Source organism: Loxodonta africana, chromosome X (genome assembly GCF_030014295.1).
Source record: "Loxodonta africana isolate mLoxAfr1 chromosome X, mLoxAfr1.hap2, whole genome shotgun sequence".
Lineage (NCBI taxonomy): Eukaryota > Metazoa > Chordata > Mammalia > Proboscidea > Elephantidae > Loxodonta > Loxodonta africana.
In genome coordinates this window covers 141,303,060-141,317,629 of record NC_087369.1, presented here as the reverse complement: position 1 = coordinate 141,317,629, position 14,570 = coordinate 141,303,060, and the positions used below count along the sequence as shown (strand labels likewise).

Sequence of the window (14,570 nt, the reverse complement as noted above, 5' to 3'; positions counted from 1 at the left end):
ATCTTGAGAAAAGTGGTGAAGGTTTGGAATGGTCCAATGAGGCAATGGGAAGGGAGCTAATCAAGGCCAACTAAAGGGACTATCTTGTTGCTTCAAAGGCCCATTTGAGTTTGGAGGCATTCATAATGGTGTCGAGACCCATAGTTTGGTGATTGCTTCTAGCCAACTTCAGCAGCAGTGGTATAGGACAGAGAAAGAAACTCCTGGAATTTATCCAGGACAGGAATTTTGCTGAGTAAGTAGGGTGGAAAGAGAGGTGCATGGAGATGAGGGCGTTGATACAAGAATGGTTCAGATGATCAGTCGTGGGGTTCAGCCTGGGCAGAGGAGAAGATAAGACCAGGAAGAGGCTGATATCCTGTGAGATAATGGAGATGTTGAGGCGCCAGAAGTCTCTATGAGGTGAAAGATCAGGTTTGGAAGGATTGAAGGCAAAAAAAGCTGGAAAGATGAGAGTTTGTGGTCAGATAGTGGGGTGTAATTTAGGATTTCTTGGGTGGAACTGGTCTGACTGATGATAAGATGTGTAGGTGGCTGAAGTGGGTGGAGCTTCTGAAGGTTGCTAAGCTTCAGTGGCGTCACTAGGGTTGGTGTCACCCAGTGCAGTAACTCACGGTGTCCACCTCCCCATGCTAATTATCACAGTATTATAGCCAAAACACCAGAAATGTTGACAAAATCACTGCCTATAAAAACACCTGGCAGCAACAAAAGCAACAGTGCCTTGTAGCACGTGCGGATGAAACCACATGATTCGAAGTGTCATTGTAATTGGGTAATAATGACAGCTCTGACCTGAGCACATTAGAAAGTTCAAAAAGTAAATTGGCACAGAGTTTTAGGCTCGTAGTAGGTATATTGATACATGTATGCTGGGCCTATGAAAAAAAATTTTGTTGGTATGACTAACTACAGGGATATTTTGATAAAAAATAATAAATTTTTGTTGAAATACTGCACAAAAAATTTATAGACAGTCATTTTGGTGTCACCCCCTCTGACAGTATCATTCTGTGTGGTCCGCATTCCCTGCACCCCACCTAGTGATGCCACTGGAGATGCATCTCTCAACCTCATTCCCGATTCTTCAGGAATTTTCTAAGGATCTCTGGAACCAAGAGGTTCTTTGATGCAATTACCCTTCAGAACAATGTTTGGCTCAGCAGGATCAAAGGAAGAAAGAAAGACTATATTTTTAGATTGTTCTCTGGAGCTCCAGAGATGCCCTGCACCTGGCTTTCTCCTACGTGTGCAGCTCTCAGAATCTGAGATTCTGTGATTCTCTTTTAAACACGATTTCCCCCTTCTCTGTGAGGGGGAGCTTTCAAAAAGGCTCAGGGTGGGTCCTGGTGCAGGTAGGAGGCATTGGTTGGGTCCAGCTCCTCCTTTGATCATGTTCCCTTCTGGCAGTGGTATCTGAACACTTACTGACCCAGGTCCAGATAATGAACCTCTTCTAACCCAAAGGGCAGACACCCCTCAGATGGAGAGGCTGCGGATCCACAAGGGAAATGAAAACAGAGGCAGGGCTCTGAAGCTCATCTGACCTAGTTAGAGCAGAAAGAGGCTGAAGGAGTGGCAGGAAGAGCTCATGTGTGGAAGGGCAGGCAGGGAGAGATGGGAGCTGCCCTGGGCAGCCCAAGACAGGTAGGAGAGCAGAGGGCTGCTTGTTTAAGAATCCCTGGCAGTACTTGGAGGCCACAGTGGGGGCTGTGCATGGAGACTCAGGAGCTGGGGTACATGTGTGCATGTGCCTTTGCCTGAATTCTTAGATTCTAAAGTCACAACCTTGGGACAAATGTTGTTGGCAGCTGTGGAGTCAGTCCCAACTCATGGCGACCCCATCTGCAACAGAAGGAAACACTGCCAGGTCCTATGACATCCCTGTGACATCCGCAACATAGGTTGCGGATCAGTGGACCTTTGTGATCCATAGAGTTTCATTGGCTCATTTTCAAAAATAGGTTGCCAGGCCTTCCCTCCTAGTCCATCTTAGCCTGGAAGCTCTGCGGAAACCTGTTTAACATCCTAGCAACACGCAAGCCTCTACTGACACACGAGTGGTGGCTGTGCATTAGGTGTATTGGCTGGGAATTGAACCCTGGTCTCCTGCATGGAAGGAGAGAAAAATATCTGGACATTAAGAGCTGAGTAGGGAGCTCTCCTTAAACCCAGGAAGACTGAGCAAAACCCAGAGCAAGATTTCCCAGCAGTCTGAAAAAGAGGTCGTGACCACCACTGTGTGCCCACCTGGCATACTAGGCACTGTCGGGGGAGATACATAAAGGAAAGACATGGCCCAGCCTGGAAGAGTTTATCAGCCAAAAGGAAGACAGATCCTGTCGGAGAGATCAACACTGGGTTGGGGCATAGGGAAGTGCCCCTCACACTCTTTGTCTTTCAGGAAGATACAGTTTATTGTGAGGTAACCCTAATCCTTGTGAGGCAACCGTGAGCAATCCAATACCATATTTTTCTTTTCTTTTTTAAAATAACGAATTGTATTTTTGTTGTTGTTGTTAAGAATATACACAGCCAATTCGACAATTTCTATATGTACAATTCAGTGACATTGATTACATTCTTCAAGTTGTGCAACCATTCTCACCCTCCTTTTCTGAGTTGTTTCTCCGCCATTAACATAAACTAATTGCTGACTAAGGTTCCTATGTCATCTTTCAAGTTGTTTGTTGTCAATTGATCCCATATAGATAGACCATAAAAGAGCATAATGTTTGTCTTAACACTGGGTTCTCTAGAGAAGCAAATGAAGTGTATATGTGTATCTGTAGGGGCTGACGAATCCAAGATTAGCAGGTAAGATGGCAGGCTGCTGGCTCACAGGCTGTGGAGGCCAACAAATACCGAGATTCGCAGGCAATACAGCAAGCCGCTGGTTTAAGTCCCAAGAACTGGAGGTCAGATGATGATGGATTCAGAGCAAGGAAGCCAGCTTTGCCAGAATGTCCATATATATATTGGATGCAGACCACATCCCCAAGGAAACTTCCCTTACAACTGATTGGTTGATCACATCATGGATGATGACTACATCATTACATAACTGCGAAATTATATTATTAAATAACTGCCAAAACACTATGAATCATGGCCCAGCCAAGTTGACACACAACTTTAACCATCACAGTGCTCAAGGCAGACATTCTTTACTAGTTAAGCTAAAATATTGTTTGGTTTTAAGAAGACTTCAGGGGATATTTTTGGTTTAAAGTTTAAAGATTATCTCAGGGCAATAGTTTTGGGGGTTCATCCAAGTCTCCATTGCTCCAGAAATTCTGAATTCCATGAGAATTTGAAATTTTGTTCTGCATTTTCCCCCTTTTGATTGGGATTCTTCTATAGCATCTTTGATCAAAATGTCAATACCATTTTTCTCAATGCTCCTGGGTCACAAAAGGAATTTCTGAAATAACTGGGGAAGGCTGTATGGAGGAGGTGGGCATTAAACTGAGTCCTGAGGTTTGGGAGGGCAGGTGGGGATAAGGAGAGAGAATTGGACATTGCAGGGTGATGCTGAACAGATGGCCATAAGTTTGGCTCATGTGAGGACCAAGGTGGTAGCCAGCCTGACAGGATTGGAGGGCCACTGAGGGAGATGGAGCAATGTAGCTGAATGGGGAGGGCCAGATTACAGAAGGCATTTTCAATATCCAAAAAAGATGGGTCAAAAACCAGATTTTCGAAGTGGTCCGGCCATTTTCTTCCCCACCCCTTTAGCTACAAGCCCATCGTGGAATTCATCGATGCCCAGTTCGAGGCCTACCTGCAGGAGGAGCTGAAGATCCGTAGAGTGCTGCACACCTATCACGACTCCCGCATCCACGCCTGCTTGTACTTCATTGCCCCCACTGGTCATTCCCTGAAGTCTCTGGACCTAGTAACCATGAAGAAGCTGGATAGTAAGGTACAGAGATGGAGATGGGGGCAGGGCGTGAGGGAGTCTGGGCAAGTAGGCCTCACTCAGTCTTACTGCTCTTTTGTAAGAGCTGCCCGGTTCTAGGAGAGCTTTTGTGGCATCCTCGTCCTCTCCATCACTCCCTAGCCCTCCATAAAGATGATGTCATTGATCTAGCACCTGCAACATATGCTTTGTGGTCTGTTTTCCTTGGAAACCCTGGTTGCATAGTGGTTAAGAGTTATGGCTGCTAACCAAAAGGTTGGCAGTTCAAATCCACTAGGTGCTCCTTGGAAACCTATAAGGGGCGGTTCTATTCTGTCCTATAGGGTTGCTATGAGATTTGATTTGATTTTTTGGAGGGGTGGGTTTGCCCTGAGCTATCTCTGCCCTGATGCCACTTGGGAATAAAGGTGTATGCAAACAAGATGGCAGTCTAGGTCTAGAGTAGGCTGTGGTAACAGAAAACTGTTCTTTCTTTGTCCCAATATTAACTGGCCCATACTAGAATCCAGGTCCTTAAGTGGTGCAAATGGATTATGCTGGACTACTAACCTAAAGCAGAGTCCTGCTGGCACAGTGGTTAAGCGCTTGGCTGCTAATCGAAAGGTTGGTGGTTCAAACCCACAAGCTGTTCCATGGAAGAAAGATGTGGCAGTCTGCTTCCGTAAAAATTACAGGCTTGGAAATCCTATGGGACTTTTCTACTCTGTCTTATGAAGTCACTATGAGTCAGAATCAACTTGACAGCAATGGGTTTGGTTTGGAGCTTTTACAAACCTAAAGGTTGGAGGTTTGTACCCACCCAGCAGTACCACAGAAGGAAGGCCTGGTGATCTGCCTCCCTTGATTACAGCCAAGAAAACCCTATGGAGCAGTTCTACTCTATAACACATGGGGTCCCCGTGAATCAGAATTGACTCCACCCAACAGGTTCATTTTTTGTTTTTGTACTAGAATCAAACATGCAAATGTAACTTTGAAAGTTGTTATTCTTATTATCAATAATATTTTTATAAGAACAGCTAATATTTGTTAAACTCTCAATATATGCCAGCACTGTGCTAAGTAGCTTGAGGAATATGTCACTGAACCCTCACAACAACCTTGTGAGGTAAGCACCATTATCATCCCCATTTTACAGAAAACTGAGGCTCCAAGAGGTTAAGGGACTTGCCCATGGTCATACAGCTAGCTACTGGCAGAGCCTAGATTCCAGCCCAGATCTGCGGCACCATGTTACATTGCCTCTATGCCTGAGAAAGATGGCCGTGGGAATCAGGCATACCTCGCTTTAAGAGAAACTAAAAAAAAAAAAAAAAAGCAAATCCACACCATATATAAATTAGACATGGATTCTGCATGTAAAAGAAGGATTATTTGCTGTACAAAAGAATTGACCACAGGATTCTTTAAAATGCTTAATCACAAGCATGCAAACCTTTTCCCCTAACACTTAGTATATGCTAGGCACTGTGATGAGTACTCGATATGTGTTATTTTATGTCATCCTGCCTTAGTTTCCTAGGGCTGCCATAACAAAGTACCACAGGCTGGGAGGCTTAAAACAACAGAAATTATTCTTTCAACAGTTCTGGAGACTAGAAGTCTGAAATCAAGGTGTTGGCAGGGCCATGCTCTCTCCTAAGGCTCTAAGGAAGAGCCCTTCCCTGCCTCTTCCCTAGCTTCTGGTGATTGGCGGCAATCCTTGGCGGTCCTTGCGTTGTAATACATCGTTTCAGTCTCGGCCTCTGTCATCACGTGGCGTTCTCCCTGTATGTCTGTGTGTCCGGGCTACCCTGTCCTGGTAAGGACACCAGTCATTGGTATTGAGCCCACTCTAATGCAGTATGAGCTCATCCTAACCTGATTACATCGGCAAAGACCCTATTTCTGGGGGTTACAGCATGAACATATCTTTCTGAGGGACACAATTCAATCCACAACACATCCTCCCAACAATCCCGTGTGGAGAATACTATTATTGTTTCACATTATTATTCCCATTTCACATATGAGGAAACTGAGCCTGGGCTAGGGTTTGAACCTAGGCCTCTCTAGCTCCAAGGTATTTTCTTTTAGTAGCACATCCACTCTAACTGTATTTCAGCAATAACAAAAATAGGAGCAAGTATTCATTTTTTTGCAGCAATGAGCTCACTGCCCATGTGTAATAGGCTGCCTTTGAAATGTTGCCATGCCCTGGCTTCTCCGTATAGAGCAGCAGCGAGCCACGTGGATGGCAGCCTGGTGAGCAGGCTGGGTTAAGTAAGCAGCGTTTGATGTATGTTCATGACGTACAGATGACGGTGTGGTAAAAAGCAACAAGGAGAATTTGCTCTACTGACTGTACCACCTTGGCAAGGGCTTTGCCCTGCCCAAAGACCTCAAGGGAGGCGCCTCCAAGGTCTGATCTTCCCTTGACCTAGCACCTGAAGCCCTGTGTGATACCAGCCTTTAGAGCTTGTCTTGGTCTCCTAGTGCTGCTGTAATGGAAATACCACAAGTGGGTGGCTTTAAAGAGCAGAAATTTATTTTCACACAGTTTGGGAGGCTAGAAGTACCAGCTATAGGGGAGGCTCTCTCTCTCTGTCAGCTGTCGGGGGAGATCCTTGTCTCAACTGCCATCCTGGCCTTCCTCGGTTCCTCAGTGAACTTCACGTGGTAGCCATCTTCCACAGTTTGTGTTTCCTTGCCTCTGTGTCTAGGCTGCTCCTTATAACTCAGAAGTGATTAGGTTTTGGACACACCCTACACTAATATGGGCTCATTAGCATAATAAAGAAAACCCTCTTTCCAAGCAGGTATAGGGGTTAGAATTCCAACACATATTTTGGGGCAAGACAATTCAGTCCATAATGGAGCCTAAGCCAAAGTGTGAAGGAGGCAGGGTTTGTCCTCCAAGTCTGGAGCTCCCAGACTCCCCTTTCAGAGCCCAGGGCCTGAGCCCCATTCATGCCACCCTATGGGAATTTGCTGGCAGGAATGACTGTGCTCTCCCTGGGTACCCAAGCTGTATCTCACAAAGGCGTGTGCAGTTCAAGTTTCCTCACCTTATGGCAGTAAAGGCCTTGTCCTTTCCTGGAGAAATGTCAAACATCAGGGTTCAGGTGGGTGGGACTTTGGGGCAGCACTAGGCCTTTCTCTTGCTCTCTGAAATTGGGCATTTATGTAGTGAAATGTGTAAGAGCTGGAACTCGATGAAACTGCCTTGTTTTTCCAGGTCCTAGAAGTTTTCAACCTCTTGCAGGGTGCAGTCTTACTGCTTTTCTACCTCTCTCTGTTAGTGGGAAATATCTGAGTTTTCCTTCTCTGACAGGAAACCCTGGTAGTGTAGTGGTTAAAGGTTACAGCTGTGCTCTTTGGAAACCATATGGGGCATTTCTACTCTGTCCTACAGGGTCACTATGAGTCAGAACTGGCTTGACGGCAATGGGTCTGGTTTTTTTTCTCTGACAGGTTTCTGCCTTGCACAGGTTCCGGCTTTCGCAGGTTTTATCGTACCTGCTTTCTTTACCCAGGAATTAGTCAGAGAGTCAGGCAGTATAACTCTTTTTTGTATGCATCTGAGGCTGGATTGCTAACTGAGAGTCTCCTTCACCTAAGCGGGTTGGTTAACCAGTGTTTGTCACCAGAAAGAGAGCCAGGTGTACACTTTCACTGAGCACTCTCCCTGCTTCCCTTCCCTGCCACCTCCCTTGTAGGTCCAGGGCACACCTGGCTGGGGATAGCCTGGACTGGATGGGTTGGGGCTGTTTACTGTTAACGAAGAGCAGCCACCTCTTCCCTTGTCAACCACAGGTTCCCAGCCGTCATCTTTCTGTTTCCTATCACCCAAGCAGTGACCTTGACATCTTGCCATAGCTTGTCAATTTGGATCTGAGCTGGTAGATAGCATCATGATTAAGGCCATGGGCTTAGGAATAAGGCTGAACTTGGATTTGAATTCCAGTTCTGGTATTTACATGCTCTGTGGCCTTGGACAAATTACTTAACCTCTCTGTGCCTCATTTTCTCATTGGCAAAATAGTGGTAAATAATACCTCCTGGGAGGGTTATTGTCGGGATTAATCACCTTAATCCATCTAAAGCACTTAGTTTAGTGCCCAGCGAATAATAAGCACTCAATGTTGTTTATTACATTGCTACTTGGCTATGGAAGTGGCCCAGTCCTAGATCACTGGGTTGAGCTGTTCCCACTGGCAACTGGTGGAAGTTCTAGGTCATGCTTCTTTCAGGTGCAAGTTACCAACACTGACCCCACTTTGCTCTTCCTTTCCCCAGGTGAACATCATCCCCATCATTGCCAAATCTGATGCCATTTCTAAGAGTGAGCTAACAAAGTTCAAAATCAAAATCACCAGCGAGCTTGTCAGCAATGGGGTCCAGATCTACCAATTCCCTACAGATGACGAGTCGGTGGCAGAGATCAATGGAACCATGAACGTGAGTCGGAGCACAGGGGTTCAACTTTCTGACCATTTGATCTTCGTTAGTATTGTTATTTACCAAATAGTAGTAAAACACCCTCCCCATCCATCTCGTGTGTAGTCAACTCTTGATTTTCTGAGTCTCAAGTATTTGTGAGAGAGAATCCAGAACCCGAACTGCTCCTCTCTCCTAGCTGTGACTGCTTTGAAGCCCCCGAGATGCAGAGATTAATAACAGGAAACAGAGGGAAAGGGAAAGGCTGACTCCAGAAAGAGCCTGGAGCAGGGAATCCAGACCTCTCTTTGATGTTACTCTCATCTGGAACAGACAGCCCGAGTGAGACTGTCAGAAAGGCAGAAGATCTTTGTCTCCCACCAAAACAACACTGGGACAACTGAGGCAGCAGAAGAAGGAAAGGCTGACAAAGTTGGCTGGCTTCAGGAACTCCGGGATCATCTGTACTCATAATCAAGCTTTCTGCCTCTGGGAGGAAAAATGATCTATAGTTTCCAATTTTGCTGGTCACTAGAGAGATGCTATTTTTAAATTTCAGGGTAAGGCTTTGCTTTATAAAGTGCGAATGGATAATAATAATTTAAAAAAACGACTTGTCATCTTGCCTCTCCTCCCCGCTACTAGAGGAATGAGTAATGAAGACGGCAGAGAGTCAAATATCTCCTCATGCTTCCTCACAATGTGTTGATGCTGTTGCTGTGAAATCTTCGATGTTGTGATTTCAAAAAGACAGCTAATAGCTTTACGAAAGCCTCTGCTTTGGGAACAGATTTCTTTTTCTCTATCGAGAGGCATCAGTTTTTCCTAATGACATAAATGCCTGGGTATAGCCAAACTCCGGAAAGCCTGGTAATAAGAACCATTTTTAGAAACGTTCCTGCTGTCGCTGCCCTCTAAGTTATCATTAGAGAATCAGCTGCCACCTCCTATGAGTTGGCCAACAAATTAGCCTAGCAGGACAGCAAGTCATTGTCTTGCCCATAGGCACACTGAAGATCCAAGCCCAAGACCGTTGCCATCAAGTCAATTCCAACTCGTAGTGAGCCTATAGGACAGAGTAGAATTGCCCCAGAGGGTTTCCAAGGCCAGGATATGTTTATTAGACGTCTGGCATCATCTTGGACAAATCTGGCCCAAGGGGAAAACTATGTGGTTGTAGTAGGTGGGGGTATACCTCCTTTGACCAGTCATGGGCGTTTTAAAAAAAAAAGGATGAGTGCTTACCCTCTGAAGCAGTCAGGGTATTTTGACTGGAAATAGGCTTTGTTATGATAAGAAAACCGGAAAGGGTACCTAGTCGACAGAGAAATGGGAGCCTAGAGAGAAGTGTTGTTTGGGTATCACTGGCACCGATGTCTAGTCACCTCAGAACACCAACCCTCATAGATACCTTCCAGACTCTGGGTCTCTAAGTCATCAAGCGGCTCTCAGGCTTGTGGTTTGCTTTGCTAAGAATAAATAGAGACCAAGCGAGTTTTCGAGGTATTGGTGGTTCAGTGGTAGACTTCTTGCCTTCTGTGTGGGAGACCTGGCTTTGATTCCTGGCCAGTGCACCTCACGCACAGCCACTACCCATCTGTCAGTGGAGGCTTATGTGTTGCTATGATGCTGACCACAATAGACTAGGAAGAAAGGCCTGGCTCTCTACTTCCAAAAATCAGCTGATGAAAACTCTATGGATTACAATGGTCCGAATCACAACTGATCATGGGGATCATGGCTCAGGACCCGGCAGCGTTTCATTCCATTGTACTTGGGGTCGCCATGAGTTGGGGCCAACTAGACAGCAACTAACAACAACAAGAAGCGTGTTCTCAACCATTTCAAGGTGTCACTCAAAACTACATCTCACTACATTGTGGATTAGGGAGTTGACAACATTCCTGGGCTCTGCTCTCAGCTCAGCTCTGCCCTTCTGCTTGAGCCTAGGGTAGGCTTGGCCTCAAGGTTGGAAACGTCCCATGCTATAAAGCAGCAGTTCTTAACTGTGCTGTTTTGGCACCCCTGTGTGTCCTGATGGGCTTCTAAGGGGTTATGGGTCCTTTGCTACTCATAATAGTCCAAAGTTTGCCAGTGTTTCACTTTTTAAAAAATTAATTTAAGTGGATTCAGAGTTATCCCTGTAATAAACATCACTCACCACTCAGTTCTCTTGCGTTCCACCGTGCTGTTTTGATAGGAAAAAAAGGGGGTGACTTCACAGGTACTGTGCCTGGAATTAGGGATGCTGTGGGAGGAGCGGGTGTTGCATGTGAATGCTGTGTTACGCGTGTTGCGATGGGGGAAAGGATGGGGAATTGCTGCTATGAAGTATATATACAGAATTGCTTAGCCCGTCTGCCACAGGAACAACTGTGTCAAAAGACCTCCAAGTCTTTGGACAAACCATGGTGTATGAAGCTGCATCATCAGAGACCTGGGCTTGGATGGTAGAAGGAATGTGTGCTGGCCTTTCAATTCTGAATTTAACTCCAACCCCACAGCCTCAGCCACCCCAGCCAATTGTCCTGGGAATTAGATTGGAAGAAGTGGAAGAGACCTCTTGCCTAAGAGGAGAAGACTGTGCAGCCATCCCGGCACTCATCACTAGGAATTTTCATGGCGGGAAATTGAGTAATGGAGTAATGAGGTCTTGGCTGCCCCCTTGGCTTCTGGGTGGCTCTGAAAAACCTTATTCAGATGGAGGGGCAAGAGAAGGGAGTGAGAGGTCTGGTTGCATGCTACTTTCAACCCATGTTCTAATGTCTCTCAAGGTTGTAGAGTTATTTAATGTTATTCTTTGTATGGCTCAACCCATGGCCAGGGACCATGGAATAGGGCCTAGTTAGCTCAGTTGTGGGTCACCAGTGAGGTCTTGGTTTGGTCCCCATCAAGGCCAGTTCATTTGGCATTTGGGCCTAGTGAGAGTACAGGAGTTACCAGTGGGGTCACAGGGAGACCCACAGGCACAAGGCCATCCCTTCTCTTTAGTCATCAGTGCTCGTCCCATGGTTTGCATACACTTTTGCAGGAACCACCAGCGGGTGACTTGAAAGAGAATCAGGCAACCTTCTTTCTCAGTCTCCCGTAGCAGCCTGAAATGGGGTGGGGGGACGCGAGCATAACTGGCAGCACAAGCGGGAGATACTGTCCACCCTGGAGGAAGCCAAACCCAATCTGGATATCATTAAGATGAGGAATAAAGGGTCTTCACAGTGTCTATTTCACCAGGCTGAGGAGGACAATCATGTAACCTGCAAAGCATAATGAATGTGGTGGAACCAGAATAAAACAAGTCATGCCAAATAGGTCATCAAACACTGAGAGGAATTGAAGGGAGACACAAGACAGAAAACAGTGAATCTGGGAAAAGACTCCCAAGAGGAAGCTTGAGACTATCTCTGGAATTTTCTGAGAGTAGAAGAGTCTGACATCTGGGGATGCCTATCAGAGGTCTCCTGGGTGGGAGAGCTACAGAGGCTCCTTTTAGGAGCCTGTCCGTGTTTCATCAGCGGCACTGCCTTGCATCTGTCAGCAACTCTGCTCTGGACTCACATGGTTTCACCCCCATCAGGCTCCTGCAGGGACTTGAAAAAGGCCTCAGATTTGGATCCTGTGGGTAAGACCTGGGAGCGTGGTGATGCTGAGGGGGTTATTCTATCCCTGCTTGGCTCGGCTCCATTCTATCACAATTATCTGTCTCTCCAGAGCAGAGGAAAAAAGGGCCAGAGCCAGATCCCTGTGATGTCCTGCCCTTTATGGGTAGCTGACTTCCACCACATGCCATTTATTAGGAAGCAGAGCACAGGCAGCCCTGAGGGAAGCTGGCAGCTAGAGCACAGTGTCCTAGCTGCTCCTGGGGAAGGTCTGAGCATGAGAGTTAGAGACCTGGGCAACTCGCTTAGCCTCTCTGTACCCTAATTCTCCCACTTTACAAATGGGGTTTATAACAACTGCTCTATGAAGGAGCTCTGGTGGCAAAACGGTTAAGCGTTCAGCTGCTAACTCAAAAGTTGGCAGTTTGAACCCACCCACCTGCTCCTCGGGAGAAAGACAAGGCTATCTGCTCCTGTAAAAGGAGTCCTGGTGGTGCAGTGGTTAAGCCCTCAACTGCTAACTGAAAGATCAGTGGTTTGAGCCCACCAGCTGCCCCGCAGGAGAGAGATGTGGCAGTCTGCTCGCATAAAGATTACAGCCTTGGAAACCCTATGGGGCAGTTCTACTCTGTCACATGGGGTCTCTATGAGTTGGAATCGGCTCCACGATAAAGGATTTTTTTTGGGGGGTGGTATCTGCTCCTGTAAATATAACAGCCTAGAAAACCCTGTGGGGCAGTTGTACTCTGTCACATGGGGTCACTGTGAGTCAGAATTGGCTCGACAGCACCCAACAACAACAAGGCTGTTATGAGAATAAAATGAAATCTGACTGGGAGCACTCAGAAATGACGTCCTTGTATCTGCTTATTCTGAGAGCAGACTTTGATGCCAGTTGCAAAGGAGCGGGCCCTGGGAGGTCCTGGGAGCCCTCTGACGCCAGCTGGGCGGGGGCTGTATGTTTTTGAGCAGGGAGTTAAAAATAAAACGACAGCAGCTTGAGGAGGAGAGGAAGCAAGTGACCCTGTCATTCTAATGGACAATGTCTCTTGGAGATAAAAATAATAAGGGGATACTGACATTTTTATGCCTTTATTTTCTTCTTGGGATCTGTTTTTCTCCTTTCTTCTGGAGCCCTAAGAAACAGCTCCCATTTCACATGCCTTGCTTCTCCGCCAATTTCAGCCGAGAGCCAAGGATGAGCGCAAAAGGGACAATGAGGTTTCTCTTTCTCACCTCCATCAGACTAGCCCTCTGCAGTCACTGGCCCTTGGCTCTTTCATGTCATGTGGCTGACGTTCTGGGATCTCTGCAGGAGGGAAAACATATTCCCCAAAAGTGTTTGGGGGTAGATTTGAGGCTCCCTATATGTCTTAGGTCCCTGAATGGGAATGAATTGTGCCCAGACGACCCCTCCCAACAAAGCTGGCTAGCTTTCAGGAATTCACCTAATAACCCATTGTTGCGTGCCCAATTACCCTCTTGATCATCCATCTACTGTTATCGTTGTCACTGTCAGGTGCCATCGAGTCAATTCTGACTCCTAGCGACCCCACGTGACAGAGCAGAACTGCCCCATAGGGTTTTCTAGGCTGTAATCTTTATGGGAGCAGACTGCCAGGTCTTTCTCCTGAGCAGCCACTGGGTGGGTTTGAACCACCAACCTTTTGGTTAGCAGCCAAGTGCTTAATCATTGTGCCACCAGGGCTCCTTTCCATCTACTAGGGCTGCCGAAACATTCGCATCCCCACCCCTACATCCTCTTTCCTACATCCCTATTTCAGGGACATTCAGGGGAGTGGGAAGGTGGAGAGGAAGCAGCTGAGGTGATAGCCTGGAACAGCTGAGAGCGGGTGGAGGCAGAGCAGCTCTACCCAGACAGCCAGACACCGTGGGGGATGAATGGATGGATATCCTGGAGCTGAGCTTCTATTAAGTCCTGTGTTTTTTCCACTTCAAAGAACATTCTTGTGGTGCAGATCTAGAAGAAAATGGAGAGGAAGGATTGGCTGTTAGAGCAACATGCAGATTAAATAAACAACAAATAAAACAGATTTGCTGTGGGTTTTCCCAGAGGTGGACTGCATTTCATACTCTGGGCTTGCACAACCAGGTCACCTCAGGGTTTCAAGGGATTGCCTCGTCTGCTGTTCACATCCCCTAAACGGGAGCAGAAAACCATCAAGGTGTGGACTTTGAAGTCAGTGAGACCTGAACTCCACACCCAGCTCTGCCACTTATAATTGTGTGCCTGTTGGCAAGTCACTTAGCCCTTTTGGGCATCAATTTCCTTATCTATAAAATGGGAATAATAAGAGTACCTACCCTGGTGGCACAGTGGTTAAGAGTTTGGCTGCTAACCAAAAGGTTGGCAATTTGAATCTACCACCCATTCGCTGGAAATCCTATGGGACATTTCTACTCTGTCATGTAGGGTCACTATGAGTCCGAAGAGACTCAATGGCCACAGGTTTGGTTTTGTTTTACAGTGCCTGGCAAGAGGAGCCCTGGTGGCACAGTGGTTAAAGTGGCCCACTGCTAACCAAAAGGTTGGCTGTTCAAACTCACCAGCCTCTCTGCAGGAGAAAGATGGGGCAGTCTGCTTCCAGAAAGATTTACAACCTTGGAAACCC

General features: G+C 46.7%; 1 protein-coding gene across 6 annotated transcripts in view; it reads left to right on the top strand.

Annotated features, from left to right (window-relative positions):
• SEPTIN6 (septin 6) overlaps positions 1-14,570 on the top strand; it is a 79,259-nt gene that overhangs the window by 37,549 nt on the left and 27,140 nt on the right. For all 6 annotated transcript variants that reach the window (XR_010319636.1, XM_064277538.1, XM_064277539.1 and 3 more), the window contains exons 4-5: positions 3,739-3,925; positions 8,201-8,362. Coding sequence is in view for 5 of the 6 variants with exons in the window: in XM_064277538.1 (XP_064133608.1) it covers positions 3,739-3,925; positions 8,201-8,362 (349 nt within the window). In the remaining variant the exon portion in view is untranslated. The remainder of the gene's footprint in view (positions 1-3,738; positions 3,926-8,200; positions 8,363-14,570) is intronic.